General features: G+C 41.3%; 2 protein-coding genes across 7 annotated transcripts in view; both read left to right on the top strand.

The window, feature by feature from the left end:
* The window catches only part of RABGAP1 (RAB GTPase activating protein 1), a 79,246-nt gene that overhangs the window by 30,944 nt on the left and 27,317 nt on the right, over positions 1-20,985 (top strand). For all 6 annotated transcript variants that reach the window (XR_011135623.1, XM_068914633.1, XM_068914629.1 and 3 more), the window contains one exon: positions 1,082-1,232. Coding sequence is in view for 5 of the 6 variants with exons in the window: in XM_068914633.1 (XP_068770734.1) it covers positions 1,082-1,232 (151 nt within the window). In the remaining variant the exon portion in view is untranslated. The remainder of the gene's footprint in view (positions 1-1,081; positions 1,233-20,985) is intronic.
* GPR21 (G protein-coupled receptor 21) lies at positions 7,614-19,696 on the top strand. Its single transcript, XM_068914660.1, has 2 exons — positions 7,614-7,700; positions 8,031-19,696. The coding sequence occupies exon 2, from the start codon at positions 8,402-8,404 to the stop codon at positions 9,446-9,448; it is 1,047 nt and encodes a 348-aa protein (XP_068770761.1). The 5' UTR covers positions 7,614-7,700; positions 8,031-8,401; the 3' UTR covers positions 9,449-19,696.

The following is a 20,985-nucleotide window of genomic DNA, read 5'->3' as shown; positions in this document are numbered from 1 at the left end:
CAGATATTTAAAATTTTGGGGAGTAAGATGTAGAATTTCAGTAACACTTACACCTGAAAGAAAGCAAAGGGGGAGATTATGGTAGTAGCTCTTGTGAAATGTATTCTGATTTGGAAGTCCACCACAGCTAGTCTACAGATTATTGTGCTGGAACATTGTAGACCGGAGGAAGGCAACGAGGAGTCCCAAACTCTGTAAAATTATCATCCACGTGTCTTAGACTGTTAAGAAGCATTGTTAAGAATCAGTTTATTGTTAGGAGGAGCATGTGATTAATATGACTACAGTTCAATTTTTACCTATTTTAGTCTGTCAGTCCTCTTAATCATTTTAGGTAGAAGTTTTCTTGTAGTCACAGTAGAAAAACTCTCACTATTTTGATTGAAAAACCTGTGTCGTCTGGGATTTTACTGCATGAACCACGAATGGACTGTCCAGCTTAACTCTCAGTTACTATAAATTATATTTAGTTTTTATAACTTACATTGCTGTAATTTGTGAGCTACTACCAGTATAACCAGAAAAAAATGTTTAGACAGTACTAGCTTGTGTAACAGGGGAAGCTGTTTAATTGCATGGATGTAGTTAGGAAAGCACGTGAGCTTTTTGACAGCTCTGTTTGCCTGCCCTCCCTCCTTCTCTAGAAGGTTACCTGCCTGCTCTAGTGCAGACGGTCTGGAAAGCAATATGTGCTTCTGTAAACTGATTCTCATTTGTGGTGTACTTTGAGATAAATCCAAAAAACTTTGTTAATTTTAAAGCTCAGAGAGAGATCTTTGGATCTTACACAATGTAGTATCTGTTCTCCAGTTCTAGTTTTAGCTGTAGACTTTTGAGCTGTTGAATGTTTTATAACAGATGTTTATATTCTATCTCGATTTAATAGGAATCAAGGAAATAGTTTGGAAAGTGCTTCTCCATATCTGTTTCTTTCATAACTTGAACTCGACTTACACTGGCAACACAAGAACTATCTTGAAATTCCTATCCTTATACGTGTTTGATGTTGCACATGAGTTGTTGCTTAAATATTCATGTATTTGTATTTGGATCATGGTAACATACCTTCGCCCCCACCCAGGCACCTCAATTTGAGCGTGAGGCCAAAGACGTTGTCAGCGCTGGTGAGAAGTGGCGTCCCTGAGGCCCTAAGAGGGGAAGTGTGGCAGCTGCTGGCAGGGTGTCATAATAACGATCATCTGGTGGAGAAGTACCGAATTCTCATCACAAAGGTAGAAGAATGTGGGTTTTTTTGTTTTTTTTTATTATTATTTTTCCACATCTGAAGGAATGGAAATATAGAGACTTCCAAGTGCATGCTCCCTTGCTTAAAGGTTCAGGAGTGCATCTGACTATAATGAATCAACTAGCCATTATAATTCTTTTTTTTGCTGGAGGGAGGATTGAATTAGCGTACAACATTAGTTGTTGCGTTATCTCTACTTAAATAATGCTTTCTTTTAATATTCCTACTCGGATGAATTCTGGGCTAGGTTGTTGAAAATGAATATTCTATTAATTGTTTCATCATCAACAGTGATCGGGGGCTCATGTCCTTTGCTTTCTTGAATTTCCTGTATGGAAGCTGAATTTTGCCATATTACCTTAATGTTGTTGCTGAAAATCCAATGCTAGTTGATATTGCAGCTTCTTTTTTGACAGAAGAAACACAGCACTCTAGACGTTTTTGCTCTGGACCTTTTTTTTTTTTTAAACTTTGTCAATGCTGACCTCAATAACATAGGAAAAGAAAATACAAGTCATATATGCAGTCAACATTCAGTGTCACAAAATGAAATGTCTCTTCCCTCCCCAGAAATTCAATGTACTAAGTTTGGATTTGATCGTTATCTGTGTAGACAAGTTGTGTTTTACTGCTGTCATCAGATGTGCAAGACTGTGTTAGAAATGGCTAATGATGCAAGTTGAGTAAAGAATAACAATATAAATTAATTGTTCACCAGTTAAAAAGCAAAATGACTGAATCAGTCTTTGTATATCTATATTCTGATGACATAGACTTGCAAGGAGCAATGAAAGACCTTATTCTGAGGGGAGGAGGGCTTCTGAAATAAAACTCAGTTTCTGTTGGAATCATGTAGGATCCTACATGTTTCAAATGAATCATGTAAGATTAGTTAAAAATGTTCAGCCATGGATACTTTCACATACTCTTACTGAATGTAGTAGAAATTTGATCTGAATTCCTGATTATGGTTACATGCATAGTAGAGCTATAACTTTGATTTATGGTGCATAAATCATACAAATAATATAGCGGTTGAATGCTCTGGCAAGGAGTGTGTCGCAGTTACTCCTGTTGTGTTATTTTAATTGCCTAGTGAGTAGCTGACAGTGTCACTTGTTTTTCTGTTCCGATATTTTGGTATCGGAATGAAAGAAGTCATCTCTGCGGTACATTGGTGACAGCTACTGCTACTGTCTTTGTGATCTAAAACGGAATCGTGTAATTGATTTTTAAATCTGTGAAACCTTCCCAGTCATTTGCAATTGGCAGAAACAAAGGAAACAACCTGCCGTTAGTGTGTTGGAAGTACCTGTAAAGCCCAAGAAAAAGGGAGAGTTTTGAGCGAAGCGCTGAGCTTTGCGAACTGCACCAAAGGGCTGGCTACCCAGCAATACCTGGAATGGTCATTCAGCATTGGAAATTAAATCAAAAATTAACTGCTGAAAGCAAGTTAGCAGTGAATGACCACTTTGGGGCTCTGCTGCACTCGTGCAAGATCTGTAGTACGCTACCAGCTCAATACAATAACCTGCTCAAGCAAATGAAAACAGTCTGCTTCAATATTGAAGTGCCTTATTGGATCATCATTGTGGCTGTTTGCTTTTTTGTGACTTAAATATAAACTACGTGAAAACATAGAACGGACAGAGAAGAATGGTGCTCTGAGAGCAAAAGTATCTGTTTAGTTGGTTCACGATGCAACCATATTTTCTTCAGTCTGCAGGCAGTGAGAGAAGCAGAAGACTTCAAAAGAGTATTAGGGGCTGTATGGAAGTGCTAAAGATTAGAATAGGCAAAGCATGCAAAATTTGTTTGGGAGGCTGATGAGAATACAAATTCAGGACCCAGGAAGATACCATTTGCAGACCCATTATATACTTGCTAACTCTATAATAATGCTGGACTGCACCTAGCCGTAATGTTTGGCTTTCATACCTTTAATAGATTATCGATAATTTGAGAGTTCTCATGTGATTAATTGTTTTTGCTGTTCTGAAAATAGCAGCTCAGTTATACTCAATATGAAGCAAAGCACAGGAGTGAATGTGTCCCCCTCAAAGAAGAGTCTGTTCATCATATGACAGCCAGATGTTTTAGTATATACTGCTTTACCTGCCTCGTAATGCTCTGCTGTGTTTTATATGTCACTTATACAAACTCTGCTCTGGCAAGTGCGCAAGTTATTTGCGTTGCAATGTATTGAAAAATGGTATAACTGAGAATAACCTTTGCAGCATGGTGTGACAGCCCGAGGAGTTGATGTAAAACCTTTGCTCTTCAGTGCAAGCAGGAGATGCAGTAAGCCTGTTTGAGAACCTGTGATCCAGTGCCCCTTCTCTCTTAATTTTGACCTCTATTTCTGCAGCTGCATTTGATTTCTGTCAAGCTTTTCATGATCCTATGTGGCACCACAGCCTCAAATTAATAAGGATTTGTGCTGACAGCTACTTCAAAAGATTCTGACCTTCTCAGTGATTTTTTTTCTTTTTTTTTTTTCTTCCTTGAGAGCAGGGTGATGGATGCAGGCTCCTCAGTATCTCTTCTGCTGTTTGATTGCTTGCCTATGGAATTGTAGCACATGCTGCTTGGGGAATCTATGGGTTTTGTCTTCTGTTGCAAGTTAAATGCTGTAAGAATAGTTGCTTGCTTGCTGTTGTTGTGTGGCTCCTGAGCTATTGAAAGTGAAATGTCTTGTGGTGTTTTACCTGTGAAGGCTGTATCTAGTTCTGTTCTTGAATCCGACTTAGGCATAGGAAGGAGCTTTGAAACTGTGCCTCAAGGTGTGTTCATTGCATCTTACAGTCATCACAGCCGTGTTTATTCATAATTTACTCTTTATGGCTTTGATAAACACTAGCCGGGTCTGTACACTGTGCTTTTGTTATTGCAGTAGTGTCTAAGTTTCACCACTGTGACGCTTCCGCAAATTACTTTTGAGAATTTGTGCACCATCTGTGTGCAATAATGAAGCTTTTAGCAGCTCCAGATTGCCACAGTCATGGTGAGGAGTGTGGACGAAAGCCAGCCCAGTGAATTAAGGTCATGTCCCTGCTGGGCACAGGAAGACAACTCTAGGTAGAAAGATCTAGACAATCCTTGTGAGAGGCATCTGTTCCTGCTAGGACTTTGGCAATTGTGATTATGGCTGATAATCTTCAGGCTTCCAGCCACTGAAGGTAGGAGGAGAGATGTGGAGACTCACTCCAGGCATTAATGGTTACCTAATGAAAAAATACTTCATGCTTTTGACAGTCATAGTTGGATATACTGTTGAGTGGGAAACTTGTAAAGCTAACTACACAGGTTAAAAATACCATGATATAAAGCAAAATAAACAATAGCCACTTTTCAGTCCGGGTTTTTAGAAGAGAACTAATATAACTGTCTCGCAGATCAGTGGTGCTTTTTTGAATTACATCCTAATACCAAAAATTTGAGAACCTGGCATTTACAGTATTGAAGGAAAAACAAATGCCTTTGGGAGGGCAATAGAGGTCTGCGTGGGAGGAAATAATGTCTAAAGGGAAAAAACGTGAATGGCTGTATGAGATAAATACACTGTATTAAGAAAGATTTGACACGAGAGGGATGTCTTGTAGCACAAACGGAAGAAACGGTGGCAGGAAAGTTTCCTGGGATGTTACCCCAGGGTTACCATTTCTAACAGGAATTTTAATTTTAATAGGAGACTAATTTCTTACAGTTCTTCTTAGTGCCTTTCAGCAGGACTCTTGCTATTACTTTCTCTTTTTCCTACTGTTTTGTTTCCTTGAGCAGAAGAGTGCAATACACACAAGTTCCACCAAATGCAGCCCTCAGTCTTGGTGCAAAAGATACTAATTTTTACTGAAGAAATAGATTCAAATGTCACTATCATCATTTGACTGAATGTAATGCTTCATCAGTGGGATAAATGTAACAGTGCTTTAGATGTGGGTGGTTAACGTTTATTTTCCACTTACACTCATGGAAATCTGATTGTGATATATCTAAATTGAGAAGAATACATTTAAGTTTCTGGAGTATAAAGTGCCACAATTTTGCGTGATCGATTGAGAGTCAACTTGCGTGCATCTGTGAATCACGGTAGAAGTCATATGAAGGAGCCTTAGCGACTGTGTGCCTAAACCTGTAGGTCCCTTGTTTGTTTAGTTTTGATCATACGGCAGTGTAATTTCACTATCTTTTTATAAGCAGTAGTTCTCTCAAAAGGTCTCATTTTTAGTTTTGAATCACTTCTCAAATACCTTTTAGCAGCGCTAGGTGAGATTGAGTTGTGTCACTGAATCAAGTGGTAGAAATACGTACAATACAAAAATATTTTCAATGACTGGTACTTGTAATCGCTTAGCTACCCAAAATGTACGTTTTAGTGTCGTTTAGAAATGATTCTTCTTGGTAGATTGGCTGTACACTTGACCAGGGAACTAGTCGTTCACGTCTGGCTAAATAGGTGGGTTTATATCCTGCTCAGTTATCTTCTAGTTGCAATTTATACGCTTCCCAAGGCACCGTGGAGTTTGGCGTGCCCGTTGCCTTCGGGCGCAGAGATGCTTGAGTATCAACGTGAGATATTGCGGGTTTGGTTTTGGATGCGCTAAGCGGGGGTAAGTTGACGTGAACTGGGAATAGACTTATTGCTCTTAACTTTGAAGAAACAGTAGACTGTCAGTTAAAGGAATAAACAGCACACGCTTTCTCTCTTTTAGAGATAGAAGTACCTGTCAACTGTATAAGAGAGAAGTTTGTACTTTTAATTAAAAAAAAAAAAAAAAAACCATTGAGGGGGGTGTTTGTTGGCATATCTTTTGCTTTGAAATTTCAACAATCAGATTTTGTGTTGATCAAGCGTTTAGGATTTCCATTACTACCTTGTTTTCATATATCTGAGATATATTTAAAGTTCAATATGTGCTATTTTCTTAAGGTGTTTAACAATGCACCTCTTCATGCCTAGGGACCCAGAAACACCGTTTGAACCAATCGGTATGTAAATCTTTCTCTGCTTTGGAAAGATAGGAGATCATTTCTGCAGCAGTAATTCAATCGTAGCTCGTTTTCTGTATAGCCACAATACACTTGCCTAAATTTAATTCAAAGTTTATGTTTCCTAGCTACAGTTCTAGTACTTCATTTTCCATGAGCGGAAATGCCATCAGTTATAACAGAAATGAAGGACAACTGTAAAGGGATCTTTTGTGGGGGAAAGATAAGGAAGAAAAATCAAGGTTTTCAGGCTTTCATATGAGATTTAAAACCTGTCAGATCATGCTATTGTCCAGTATAGAATTTTGACCAATATAAATGCATAGTTAAACTTTTTTTTTTCCCCTAGTAAGTGTCAACTGAAATCCTAACTGCTGCAGTGACTGCTCTGGGATCTATACCTTTCAGCTCAAATTCATTTCTTGTTAGGTATCCCACAGTATAACAGAAGTTTAGTTCAGATTAAGATTAGGTTTGTTGGTACCAAATGAATTCAATGTGTGAAGTTAAGCTAGTACAGATGACAGTCGCCTGCTTTCGTTTTTGTTAAAACGGCTGTAGCTTGTCGAAGAGCCTCGCTCCAGCCTCGTAGCAGCGGGCCGAGCCCGAGCCCGGGCTCTGGAGCAGTCGGGAGTCGTGGAAGGAGCTGCCGCGTTTCGTGGGAACGTGTTCTCTGACACGTCAAATCAGTAAAATGCTCTTGGCCGTCTTTCTCAGGTCTTGCCAACAGGATACGGGCGTTTTGTCGCGGCATCGACGGCTTGTGTGCGCAGTAGAGGTTTCCCCAGTTAAAGGGGTGTCCGGTATCGCTGTCTGATGCGGATTCAAATTCAAGGGCCGTGCGGCGGGTCCCTTGCCCGTTTGCTCTCTGGCACGTCATCGGATTTTCCAGTTTGTCTCGGTTGCCTCGGGTGTTGTCAGTGCCAGCGACACCTCTGGGTTTGGGGTACGCTTGTGCGGGGGGTGACTTCCCTGCCCGAAGCAGCGCCCGAGGCGCCGGCGGGTACCGGGATACGCGCCTCACCCCGGCACCCTGCGCCTCGGGTGTTTCCTAAGCAACACGAACTACGGCGGGGGGGGAAGCGGCTCGCTTAGCGCGGAACGAGCCCTTCCCCGAAAGAGCTCGTGCCGGAAAAGCTGTGCGTTAAAACGGAGCGTTTTCACCCCCCCCCCCCGCCGCCGCCGCCGCCCTTGCTCGGGCTGCTGCTGCTTTCAGCAGAAACCTGCGTTTCTGGGGCCGGGGGCGGCGCCGGCGCGGAGCCGCCGGGCCCGGTGCGCGGCGGCCGGCGGGGACCCGAGCGGGGGCCGGCGGCGGCGCCGCGCCCCTGCCGCCGCCGCCGCCCCCCTCCCCTCCCCCTGCCGCCGCCCTCCGTCCCCTCCCCCCGGCTGGCGGCGGGGCCGGAGCGCGCGCCGCCGGCTCCCGGCCGAGGATGCGCCGCGGCTTTTGTTCCCGGCGCGGCGGCAGGTAGGAGGGCGGCTGGGCGGGCGGCGGGACCGGCGGCTCCTCGCCCCGGCAGCGGGGCGGCGCGGTCCGCGCCAAAGCGCTGAACAAAAGCGCGCTGCAAGATGGAGCCAGGAGAGAAGGGCTGGAGCCCCCCCGCCGGCGGCCCGAGGCTGAGGATGGCGGGGAAGGAGGCGCAGCCGGAGCCGGGCGCGGAGCGGGGGCTACATGGTGGCCGGGAGAAGCCGTAGCAGGGCGTGGGGAAGGGAGGAGAGCCACGGAGGTGGTGGCACGGGGTAAGGAGCACTGGCGGGGGGCGATGCTGTACAACACTTTCCCCTTCTCTTCTGTCAGCTTTTGGGAGGACTCTCACCCCGACTTGCTGGAGGCGCCTTCTCCCTCTTCCCCCCTCCGGTCCCTCATCCCTCCTCAGCGACGCAGCCGACTCGGGCGGGCTTTAACATCAGCCCTCTCCCGTGGGTTTGTGTGAAGCTGCTGACATGACCGCTGCTGGGTCCCGGTGCAGCAGCAGGGAGCCGGATTTAAAGGGGAGTTGTGCTGCAGACAATGCACAGCAGCAGCATCTGGAGCAGCCGTGGGGACTCGAGCTCCGGTTTTGACATTGCTACACACACACAGAAGCAGCCGCAATGACAGCAGCTGCCTGGAGTGGCTGCAGGCAGCAGGCAGGAGCGTGAAGTGGAGAGATCACTGCAGTGCTCAAGATGAACTCCTCTTTGGTTGGCAACCAGAGTGGCCGGCCGTTCTGTCTCCTGGCCATTAGCTATTTGGAAACCATCAATTTTTGCCTCCTGGAAGTGGTTGTTATTGTGTTCCTCATGGTGCTGATTATTTCGGGCAACATTATAGTGATATTTGTCTTTCACTGTGCACCTCTACTGAACCACCACACCACCAGTTACTTCATCCAGACTATGGCGTATGCTGACCTCTTGGTAGGTGTGAGCTGTCTGGTGCCTTCTCTGTCTCTGTTGCACTACCCTGTTGTTTTGAGTGAGTCCTTGATTTGCCAAATCTTTGGTTACGTGGTATCAGTGCTCAAGAGCGTCTCCATGGCCTCTTTGGCATGCATTAGTATTGACAGATACATTGCCATCACTAAACCACTGACCTACAACACCCTCGTGACCCCGTGGAGACTTCGAATCTGCATCCTGGTAATTTGGCTGTACTCCTGCCTAGTCTTCTTACCCTCCTTTCGCTGGGGAAAGCCTGGATATCATGGGGATGTGTTTCGATGGTGTGCCGATTCCTGGAACACTGATCCCTATTTTACTCTCTTCATTGTGGTGATGCTCTATGCCCCTGCCGCTTTCATCGTTTGCTTCACTTACTTCAACATCTTCCGCATCTGCCAGCAGCACACCAAGGAGATCAACGAGAGGCGAGTGCGCTTCAGCTCTCAGGACGGGGAGGCTGGGGAGGCGCAGCCCTGCCCCGACAAGCGCTACGCCATGGTCCTTTTTCGCATCACCAGCGTCTTTTACATCCTCTGGTTGCCCTATATAATCTACTTTTTGCTGGAGAGCTCCAATGTCTATAGTAATCGCGTTGCGTCCTTCTTGACCACTTGGCTTGCCATTAGCAACAGTTTCTGCAACTGTGTCATTTACAGTCTCTCCAACAGTGTCTTTCAGAAGGGGCTTAAGCGTCTCTCGGGGGCTATTTGTGCCTCTTGTGCTAGACCGAGGGTAGCTAAGGACTCCTCTACCTCTAGGAGCAAAAGATCTTCCAATGGATGTCACGTCTAAGAAGCGTGTCGATGTGACTGGGAAGTGCAGGGACAATTCTGTAAATTGCAAAATAAGTTAAATATGGTTTTGAGATGTCCAGATTTGCAAAAAGGTTTCTGAGAAATGCTGCTGACATAGAAGAATCAGGAGCACATATCATTGTGATTTCACTTTAAAAATTTATTGCCATGGAGGAGGCTGTGGAGTTTCACCTCCGTATTCATTTTTAAGAATAAAGCTGTATCTTGACACTTACCTCTCCAGCTGGTGTGACTGAATGGAGTGGGTGTCTGAGAGCTTCAGCAAAATGTAGTCTTTCTTACAGCTTTACTAGGTTCTTTCCAGATTCGTGCTTCACATGTAAATGATAAATCTGAAGTGGAAATGTCACAGTATATGGTATATTACAGGGATTTTTTTTTAAATATATGCCAAAGTATATTGACACAATGTTCCAGCGTCATAATAGAAGGGGCCAAACAATTTGTTTTTTAGTGCTACCTAGACAGGACTTCTAGAATAGTAGTGAATAATGTGAACGTTTTAGTGTGGACTTCAACTCTTAATGAGCCATGAACGCAGTAGTGTGATCTGAACAGGCATACGCTTAGGAGGACCGATCCGGCTTCTGTGCCCCATTTCACTAGGAGAGTGCTTGTATGTGATCGGAGCACAGCATCTGCGTTTTCCTGCTTGTTGTGAAGGAATAAGAAAAACTTGGATCAGACCAAATTTAGCAGTAAAATAAAATGTGTTTTGATAAGCTAAGAGAAAATACTTGTTGTTTTATGATACCAGAATTGTGGCAGCCACTTGAGGATGATGCCAACATGTGAAAATTATTCTCAAAACAGTGGAGAAATGCCACATTTTTGTGTGTGGAAATTTTCTCAAGAACAACTTTAAAAATAACATGGCCCCCCCCCCTTTTTTTTTTTAATCTGAATTCTTCTGATATTTTACATACTGGAACTTAAGGGGAAAGGAAGGAAAACAATTGTCTTCTAAACAGCTAAGGGAACTATGTTGTAAATTTAACTGTAGTATTTGAGTTATGAATAAGTGCGCAGAGCTAAATCAGAGACATTTTTCTTTAGGCTTCATGGGCTTAAAGATGGTTCGAATATAGCAGGAGCTAAATCCTTTTGGCAAACATGTATCAAACTGGTCAAACAAAGTACAGTATCTGAGAAGCAAAGTTTCACTGACTGCAACTTTGTGGAGCTAGCTTAGATGAAATATTTGAGTACTGTAATGCTGTTCAGAATGCAATCTGGTCCTCAAACTGATTTATTTTCTTGAGGAGTATCCTTGTCTTTCTACTGATGCATAAAATGGCATTTTGGAAACTAAAAAGTATTTGTGAAGCCTGTATTCCTGTAATAATGGATTACAATCTGCATTGTGTTTTTCTAGCTCTGTCCTTGGTACAGAGATATTCCCACGACACGCATCTCCGGTCTGAAAGCAGACTGTAAACCGTAACTGTCTGCAGGTCACTTCCTTCATTGTGCTTCCAGGCTGTGCGTTTGATGGAGTGAGTTTGGGGGATTCTTTGAGCTCTTGTATTTGGTTGGTATATACTGTTAGGCATAGTGGTGATGAAAGTCTTCAGGGAAAATTAATTTAAGAAGAGGTTTTTAGAGCTTGTGGCAATTCTCTGGGCCAAAGGAAAGACTGTAGTGTGTGTGTGTGTGTGGTTTTTTAAAATGATTTTTTATTTTTTATTTATGGTTTCAGGTCCACTGTTCTTGTAGACCAAGCTTATCTTTTTTCTAGTAGTCTATCCTGTCCCGCCCGGGAGCATACATATGCCCTCCTCTGTGATTTGCGTTGAGTTCTGGCATCTGATCTTCCACACTTTGCCCTGGAGGATAACAGTTCGTCTCTGCGTCCCATGTTTGCACATGCAGAAATTACTCTTAGTCCTGCTTGCCTCCTGTCCACGTTTGCTCTATTACATTTTTGTGAGGATGCTAGCGAGGAAACAGAGAAGAAAAGAGACAGGAGCTAGGTGAAGCACCCCTGGTATGACTTGTACTTATCAGGAGTAAATGCAGATATACGCGTGCTCCCCTCAGGGATATGCACATGTACCTGATCCTGCGGACGGTGGGGCAGAGCCCTACTATCGCTGCTAGTTTGGGTTTGAGTGCCCCTGTTACAAAGCATGTTTAAATCGTATCTTGGTTTTCTCTCAGAGCGTTTCATCCATAGTCCAAACCTGTCCAGATAAACTTCCTCAGTTCGTCTGAAATTTTAAGAACGTCACCGTTGTCTCGAGCCTGACGCCTTCCCAGCTAAATTACTTGCTGTCCTTTGTATTAAGACAGTGTCGAGAGCCAGGACTTGCTCTGTAGTCTTTGCACATACGTAGTAGCAGCGATCTCTTCTACAGCGCTCTTGTAGCCTGAACTGTGGGTAGAGACAAGACGCGAACGTGCCAGCCAGCCATGGGGGAGCGGAGCGCCGGGGCCCGGCGAGTCCCTTATGCATGGTGTAATAAACTCACAGCGCATCAGCTGGCTAATTGTTCTCCAGTGTTTTGTAGGCACTATGGCATAGGTGGGCTTTGGGGAGCAATTTAAGGGTTTTAGTCACTAATAACAAAGCATGTGTGCGCGGTGCTTTTGGAGCAGCCTCTCAGGTGAACGCTCTATGGCTTTTCTCCGACTCTTCACCTCAGCTAACGTTTCCAAGTCTTTGAAGTGACACAGGCTAGCGTTAAAATAGCATTTGATTAAATTTAACAGAAGGAAATTAATCTGTTAGGTCCTAAAACTCATCATATGGCAGTTTGGGGTTTAAGTGGAAATTTGAAGACAAATATTGATGGATTTTTTTCAGTTATTTATAGCGTGAATAAAGGGTTTAAATTGTGTGTTAGCTTTTGAGAACATGGAGAAATTAAAAAAAAAAAATAGGTAAGGGGTCTAAGTGAAGACATAGACATTTAATTTGAGATGAAGCAGTTACTGCTTCATTGAAAAGCCTGGAGTTGTACTTAGCATCTTTTTTTTTTTTTTTTTTAATAGATGCAAATACATGTTTGCTGCTGCTGTTGCTTTGCAGCTAAGTTTCATTATAGTATTCCTAACAACTAGGCTTTTGCTTGTTCAGTTGCCATATCCTTCTCAAAAATCTTTACCAGCTCAGATGATTTCCATGAGAGGTGAAAAGCAGAATGTGGAATGCTCTGAGAGATGAAGGAATTGCAGCCAATTGATGCATTCAAGTTTCATCTAGCATCAGTTTTTACAGACGCTTTTACAGACACCTCAGTAGACTAATGTCAAGTGTTTCTAATTTTGTGTGTTAATTTATCTATTTTTTAAATTTTAAATTACATTTTTTTCCTGTCGTTTAATTTAATGTTGTTCTAGGTTTGTATGTGGTGAGATTTTAAATATTTATAAATACATTTGAATCTCTGTCTGCAGTTAAATTGCAGAGGGGTGAATGTTGCTTACTGTGCCAATTGTGGAAGAAATAATTTTGAAGTCTATTACCTTGTTTAGTCAGCAGTCTATTTAACATATTTTGTCATATATTTTGCATGAGGTACATGCACTGTTTTCATCACAATTTGTGCTGTGAATTGCTACACAGCAAAATTTCCAGTTGGACCACTTTTATCATTGTACATAAACTAATCTTTTCTTGGCTATATTTGTAGGTGAGTGTGTCTAGTGCTTTAGAAATTACATCAAGACCATTGTATAGATTAATGCCATGATGAGGAGGATACAGAAATCAAATTAGATCTTCATAAAAAATGTGTGTGGTGATATGGTTGCATGTATTTATTTTGAAATTCCATCTCAGACTATAAATTTATTTTTATTAGGGTTATCTGCCTCACTTTCAGATTGAGCTGCTAGAAGGTTCAATTTACAGGATGGAATTCAGTGGCTTTTTTTTTTTTTTGTTAGTACCATGGGAAAAAATTTTATATGCACAGCCTTTCAGAATGTGATAGTTTGCTTCATCCAGTACTCTTGATTAAAACATATATATGTATACACACACATACATAGGAAGTTTAGGTTGTGTTTATATTGTCTTTTTCCAAATAGGTTGGGAGAAAAATCTGTGAAATATTGTTTTTATAATCTCAAAATCAAGACACAATATTTTTAATTCAATAGTTATCTTTTTGTGAGAAACAAAAGTTTTGTTGTTGTCTCCTGTCAATTTTTTAAAATTAAATATTGCTAGTTTTTACAATCTTTATTTGCCGTTTAGGGGTTTTGTACTTTTTTTTTTTTTTTTTTATTTTAAAGCTGCTTAACACTTAGAGATCTGTTTCTGCTGGCTGGATTTCTGGCAGGGCTCAGAGTGTCAGAGTGCCAAAGGACAATCTCAAATATTTATCAGAAATCCTCTACAAGAAGAAAGTGGTACAAAGTACTGAGCCACAGAGAATCTTAAGAATAGCACAAGATTATATGGAGAAGTCTTTCTTAGAGCAGAGACTTGAACAAGTGGTCTTGCACTGCATCTCTTGGCCCTTCTTCCCTCCTCTCTCGTGTTAAGGCTTTACCTATAGTCATAAATTCCAGTTTTTTCTCTTCTGAAAAAGACGCTTCCAAAGCATACATGTAATGGGAGAATGAAACATTCAGTCTGCCAAACTGATAAGCAGTTTTTTATATATTTCTAGTGGTATTAGCAAGTGGTGTGATGTTAACAGGTGTATTGAACCTTTGGGAGTCGAGAAGTCTGAAACGTTTCAATCTGATATTATTTCCCATCAGAATTTGAAATTGATAGAACTTCTGCTCCTAATCCCGGTAGGTGCTTTAAAAATATACATTTGTTAGGAACTAATATGTGAGCATAGAAGCCGTCCTTTAGATATTACAAAGAAAAAAAAAATGACCCATTTAAATTTTTTCTAGTGACCTTATTAATGTATTGTAGGCAAATGTATTTTAACATGTGGAGGTGGAGGGTTGGGAGTTCTTGTTTGTTTGGTTTTTTTTTTTAGCAGAACTTTAGCTTCTGATACTTGAAGCACTTGCTAAAAGGTTTGCAATTTTGTTGTTCAACTAAAAAACGTTTCTTCTCTCTTCTACCACTCTGCAGAAAGCAGTGACGTGTCCTTTCAGTAGTGCCATTCAAAATAAATTTGATTTTAGCTCACTACAAATTGTATCTGAAGTTGAAGGAAACACACACTTATAATTTATGTTCTGCTGAGATCCAAGAGGTATGTGAAGGCTTTCATTGTTTCAATGCTCAAGTAGGGGAAGAGTAGCTGTTTTGCTGTAAGCAACTTAAAGGAACGAAGACTTTCTTCAGACACCTCGTACTTGCATGGGACTGTTCTGCTGAGGCTGCCTGGGGGGGGAAGCTGAGACGTGCCATGTTCCCCATCCGACTGCAGGCCTTGCTGCCTGTTCTCTTTCAATCCCTTTTCCACTCTTCTCTTTCCATTCCTTTGCTAAAATTCAGAGGTCTGGAAGGCGTCGTTAGCCCTGGGCTTTACTTATGTTGCATATTCTCTGCACTGTGCACACTGTTTTCTGTGCCTGTGGTCTTGGAAAGGTCAATCAGGTATACGAAACCTAGCATTCGCTTTGAGGACCCAAAGACTTCATAATAGCATGCGACTGAAGGTTAGTTTTGGGGGGTAAGTTGCAGCAGGTGAGACCGCTGGATCATCATGTTTTATAGATGGCTTCCAACAAAGTCAATAGCTGCTCCTTTGGGAGAATCGCCTGTCCTGTAGAGCCCGTTTTGCGCTTGAAGGGAAGTGCTCTCTTGACTTTTAGAGGCCGACATCTTAAAGCTTCTAAGGTCTCATTTCCCTCATTGCCCTTGCGTTGCAGAGTTACCACTTTGGAAAAACATCATTTTTTACAGATAAGCAAATGCAGACAATTCAGTGCTAAAATTATATCTGTAAAATACTTTTGGAAGAAAAAAATCTCTTCAGAATTAAAATTTAGTATGTTTGAAAGTAGATGCAGTGATATTTATAGAAAGAAACTGAAAGTTGCAGCCAATTGAAACAAACAAAAGAAACCTGCTGAACCGTTGTGTTAGCACTGGTATGATATAAATTGCAGTTATATCAGAACAATGGAGCGTTTAATTTGAGTCATTTCCTTTACAATACAGTTTCTTAAAGATGGAGTTTAACCTTTTTACTTTTGAGGTGCTGCATTGCAAAGGAACGCTTAGTTCCCTATGCTCATAACTCCTGAATACTGATTCAGCTTCTCATTTCGTTGCAGAGCCCCTACCCTCTCTTCCTTGCCCCCCGTTATTAGATATTTTGAGTCTCCTGTGTTCCTCCTTGGTCATGTATAAATGTGGATAAACATGCAGGTGTGTCTGCGGGGTCGCTGTGCTGGCTCTGGAAGGGTGCAGCTCCTCTGGTGGCACCTTGTTTAGTTTGATCGGAGCGGGGCCTTGTCACAAAGGGGCTGCACCAAGACCCGGGACAGCCCTGGAGAAGTGGTTGTGTGTCACCTTGAGCACGTCCTGTAATCTCGCTGTCCTTTGGTAAAATGGGAGAACGCTGGTTTGTGTAGTGGTTGGATGTCTGAGGTGTACTAGCCGTAAGGAAATAATCTGATGTAGCACAATTGGCTTCAGCCAATGTTTCAGTATTTTCTATGACACAAGGAGATTTTCTAGATGCTTGAAATGCTGCTTATACAGGCAGCTCTGCTGGTGGTTCTCCGCTCAAGGTTGACTTCTGTCACCTTTCTGTTTTTGTTCCCCTTGCCAAGTGTGACAAGCCGCAGTCTGTCTGCTCTACTCGTGTTCAGTGCTTGTGGCACACGGAAACGTTTCCGACAGCATATATCTTAACGCTTGCAGATTTCACCCATGTAATTTTTGGGCAGATCTCCTGAGCTTTAACATTAAATGAAAATGTTAACGTGTCACGTTCTTGCATCCTGGTCTGAGTTGTTTGGATGCTTATTCGCAACCTCTGGTGTGCTTTAATCAGTCAAAACTGATTCTCTAGCTATTGAATTTGTGGTTACTTAAATTGACAAACAGACGTTAATAAAGTCATGTTTGTTTTGGCCTGAAAATGTGAGGGGAAGTGTCGTGATTGCCGAGGCGATCAAAGGAACTACTGGGTCTCTGCTTTGAGGAGAGAGACCAGGAGGCCAGGTCAGTGCACGTCCGTTACCTGCGTGCAGGTTGTATGCGAGAGCTTTATTTGCTACGGACTACTTAGAAATTCAGTGGAGAGGTGCGTTGCATGAAGCTGTCTTTGGCGTCTGGGTTTAGATAACCAAAACGTTTTGGAGATAGCAATCGCTGCTTGTTGCGTTGCCTTCGCATGAGATAGCACGTTAGAGTGTGAAAGTGCCATTCAGCGGACAGAGAAAGGGAAGGGAATCTGAACTTTCTGTTCTGGCTTCTTTCTTTTTATGAATTTGTAAGATGAGGATAGCAATTTTGTAATTTAAAGCCTTGGCTTCTCTCTGATTCTTATTACTGGAGATCCTGTGATTAAAAAGTTATATAAATTCAGGCATTTCCTTGTAAAGATGAACTCATACCTATCTTGCTCTGCATATGCAAGTCCTATGTTACAAAGATCATATGATACAAGCAATCAAATGCTTACTAAAACAAGTCATTACTTTTATTGTAATTAAAAAAAATCTTCTGGGATTTCAATTGAAAAATGAATCCTTGAAAATCATAATTATAGATTAGTAAAGGATGAAGTTTTTAATACGCTGGCAAGAATACAGAGGGATTTGTCGGGGAAGTAAACACAGACTTTGCACTAAAGTGGCTTAGGTATATTTATAGTGCTAGTGAATTTTGTGTGTGTGTGAAATCTTTGGACTATTTGAATATAATGTAAGGCTTTGAGCTTTAGGTAACTAAAGTTGCTAATTTTATGAAATTACATTAGTGCCACACTGTGAAGTATTTTTAAATTTTAGCATTACTGGGTATTAAAAGTATTTCATTAAAGCATCTTTAAAACTATTTTCTGTAGATGCTGTCAAAGGAATTGATGTTTAGTGTACAAAGAAATAAAACCCTGAGGGCTGTAAAGTACATACATCTTTCACCTCAGTTTTTGAGGGATTAAGTTATCTGAGGATAAATTGTTGTCATTAAAACCTACTAAAAATAATGGTGCAGTTAATCCTTTCAGATAACAGCAAGCAGCATTACCCTCAGCCACGCTTTTGAACTGTCTGGAAGGATTTGCAAACACATATATTGTCTTTGCAGAATCATGTCTTTAGAGATGCTGTACAGCACAGTGTTGTGCAAGTTGCTATGCTGATAAGTTTCTCTCCATATGTAACCTTTGAAAACTAGTTCCTATTGTAATTCTAGCATGTAAACACTAGATTCAATTTTGTATTCCTCTAATTAATGCAACAGGATGGAAATGAGTTTGCAATTACTAATGATGGACTTTCTTATTGTTCTTAATACTCGTGGGTATGTCTTCAGGGAGTTCAGAACTGTATTAGTACCTTTTCAAAGTTGTTTTTTTTTTTTACATACTGTTTACAGTTCAACTGCAAGCATGGGAGCCTATGCATGCATGTGCTTTTAGGTTGCTTTGCTGAACAAAATGCAGCGGAGCGATCTTATTTTGAAGGATGCTCTCTTTCCCTCGTCTTCTACCTGTCTCCTTCCTCCTTCACAGTAACTGGCAAAGCAAAAGCCGCTGGTCAGACTATTTCCCTGTGCTCTGTGGAGGTTCGACATCTGTCCGATGGTCGTTACAAGGAAGTTTGGGAGTCAATCCAGTTCCTTACACAAGTAGTATCACAATTGGTACTTTTTACCTGTGTGTCCGTGAAAAGGCCAAGACGTGATAAAATCGCATGTAAGAATGTGTATGTATGTGTTAAGTATTCTGTGCACCTTTTAATGCTGGAAATCATTTTGTATTAAAAGATAAGAGGTTTGAGCATGAAACCCCTGCTGTTAAGAACTGTGGAAAAAATCCACTAAAGCAGGTTAGAAAAGCAAACAGGTGAATTTTGAGCCAGTCCGACCCCTGAGACTCTCTAATACTGTTTTTATTTGTGACACAGTGCAGAGTATTACAGTATCGGTCTAGGCCCCTTGGTGTTCTTAATCCCCGCCTGGATTTGTTCCGTTTTGTACCCTGCAGGGAAGGGGGAGTTGGTGAAGATGGGCATTTTGATTGATATGCAAGACAGCTGAGGAACAGTGATTGTTGTGGCTCCAAAAATATATATTTTGTACTAACTCAGAATTGCTGTTGAAATACAGGGGAGAGGGATACTTCTTCCCTATTATCTTAAAATGTTTCTGTAGCTGTTTTTTCAACTAAGGCTAATAATAGGAAAAAAAAAGTACAGCTGAGCCAAAACCTACAAATGCTACTGATTTAAAATAATACTTACATATTTTCAACTATTAAATGACACTAGAATAAACTGAAGTATGTAAAATATCTGATCTTAAATCTTTGCATAATTATTTCCAAGAGTTAATTTTGGTATGAGCTGCTAACACTCAAGCAAATGTATTATTCCCTTTGAGACGATCTGTACTCTAGCTGTGTCTTACATCTCTTGGCTTGTTTCCCTTTTGCTGTAGATGTACAGACATATATATATGTATATATGTGTGTGTGTATTTTGAAACGACCAAATTAACACGGCAGTAATTGTACAGTCGCACAGTTTACACTAGGGCTTTGTAAAATATGTAATTTTAAGAATGCCAATGTGGTTCTTAGCGAATTTTATAAACACTTTGCTGAATCTGTTATCAACACTTTCCATCCTAAGAGAAACAGCACATATTTCAGTGATTGTTCTACTGGTTACATTTTTGTCTGTCATTTGTTTTGGATTGATGTAATCTTGGTACTACTAAAATTTAAAGGGCTGTTGACAAATTTCACATAGCCTAGGATTGCCTGTTCTCCAAATATATGGATCATGCATCAACAGTACTAAATAGCCTTACTGTTTTGCCTAAAAGCCTAGTTAATTTATTTAACGTTCTCTATCTAAAGAGAGGTCTTTGGAAGGGGTAGCATATTTTAAGATGCTCCTTCTTTTTAAAGGGATGCTCAGAATTGAATAGCAGTACTTGTTGATCAGTGATATTATTGTAGCCAAAGGATGCATGGGTGGTTTAATAGGAAGTTTTTGCTTCTAGGTTCTTGATGAAACGTAGTGTTCTACAGAGCTGTGTGAAGAGTGTAGTTTTTTATTCTGAAATGCACTTGTACACTTTATTTGAAAGGTCTGAATGGATCATAAATACATTTAAGAAATAAATGATACGTCACATGTTTTCACGTCTTGTCTCAGATGACTTTTATGTAACTGTGTGCTGATAAAGGTGTGTTCCTTCTGGAGTAGGTGGGTGTTTTTCCTCTTATCTTTAGTGCTTTAAATAGCCTTGTTTGTATGTAATTGCCAAGAGCAGGAAAACCTTCCATCATGCCTTTTTTGTTTATGCTTTATCCATACATGATGTAGGACACTGTAGGCAAACTCCTCTTTATAATTTTCCTGTGGGAAACTTGAGCCCTAAAAGGAAGTGAACACAGCTAAAGGGCTGGATATCACAAGGGATTCACTTTTATTTTTAGGATTGCACTATATTGCCATATTTGGACTGAAAATATGCTGTATCAATGCACTATTGTATCAAATTGCAGCTGTCTAGCCATTCTGAATTTGTCTAAATTATTCAGTTTTTTCCACAAACGCTGTTCATCTGTGAATGGGGTTAACTCCAGGTGATGCTTATGTTCTGAGGTTAGCATTTCTTGTGAGAAGATACCACGTATATTGCTTTCAACCCTATGAAAGTGAGTTTTATAGCGTTTCCTTAAGATCCCAGTAACAGGTGCAATTCTTCTTACCCGAAACTTCTCACAATGGTTTGATTGTGACAAATGCAGCCGAAGGCCCTCTGTGTAAAAGGCAGTGTAAATATTATTTATCAGAAATAATCTTGAGAATGCCATTAACCTGCAAAATAGACTTGGTGGCAGGCTGTCTTGCTAACACTGAAAATAGATATTGAGAGGCTTCTTAATACTTTAGGGTATATTTAAAATGCGCAGACCTGCTCAGAATAACTTACCCATAATATGCCAGTGTTGCCGGTCCACGAAAGCTTAAGCCACTTTCGGCCTGTTCTGCTCATTGCAAACTGCTGAAAATTGGCAGCTGGCTCGTCGCTCTCTTAAGCGTCTTATATATGCCTTGTAACAGCCTGCCACGTGCTGACCGGACCCTGGAGGAAGCATGTAAAATTCCACTGATTGAGTCTTTATACTCTTCTTCTCACAGTAATCTCTTTGACTGTGTGATAAATCTTTGCAATGTCCGTGGGACCTCCATAAGAAATAATTGCAACGTGCAAATTGATTCCTTTATGACAAGAGTGAGAATCAAGCAGAGTTTAGTGTTTATTTTCTTGTGGGGATGGTGCTCAAACTCGGATTTATTTCAAGAAAATTGTTGAGAAAGCTGCTTCACTTTGTACTTTATTTGGCATTTCTTTGGAGTGATTGCTGTAATTCTTCTAGCTTTTGTAGTGGTTTCATT

This window comes from Struthio camelus, chromosome 20 (genome assembly GCF_040807025.1).
Source record: "Struthio camelus isolate bStrCam1 chromosome 20, bStrCam1.hap1, whole genome shotgun sequence".
NCBI lineage: Eukaryota > Metazoa > Chordata > Aves > Struthioniformes > Struthionidae > Struthio > Struthio camelus.
This window is presented reverse-complemented; position numbering and strand designations above follow the sequence as displayed.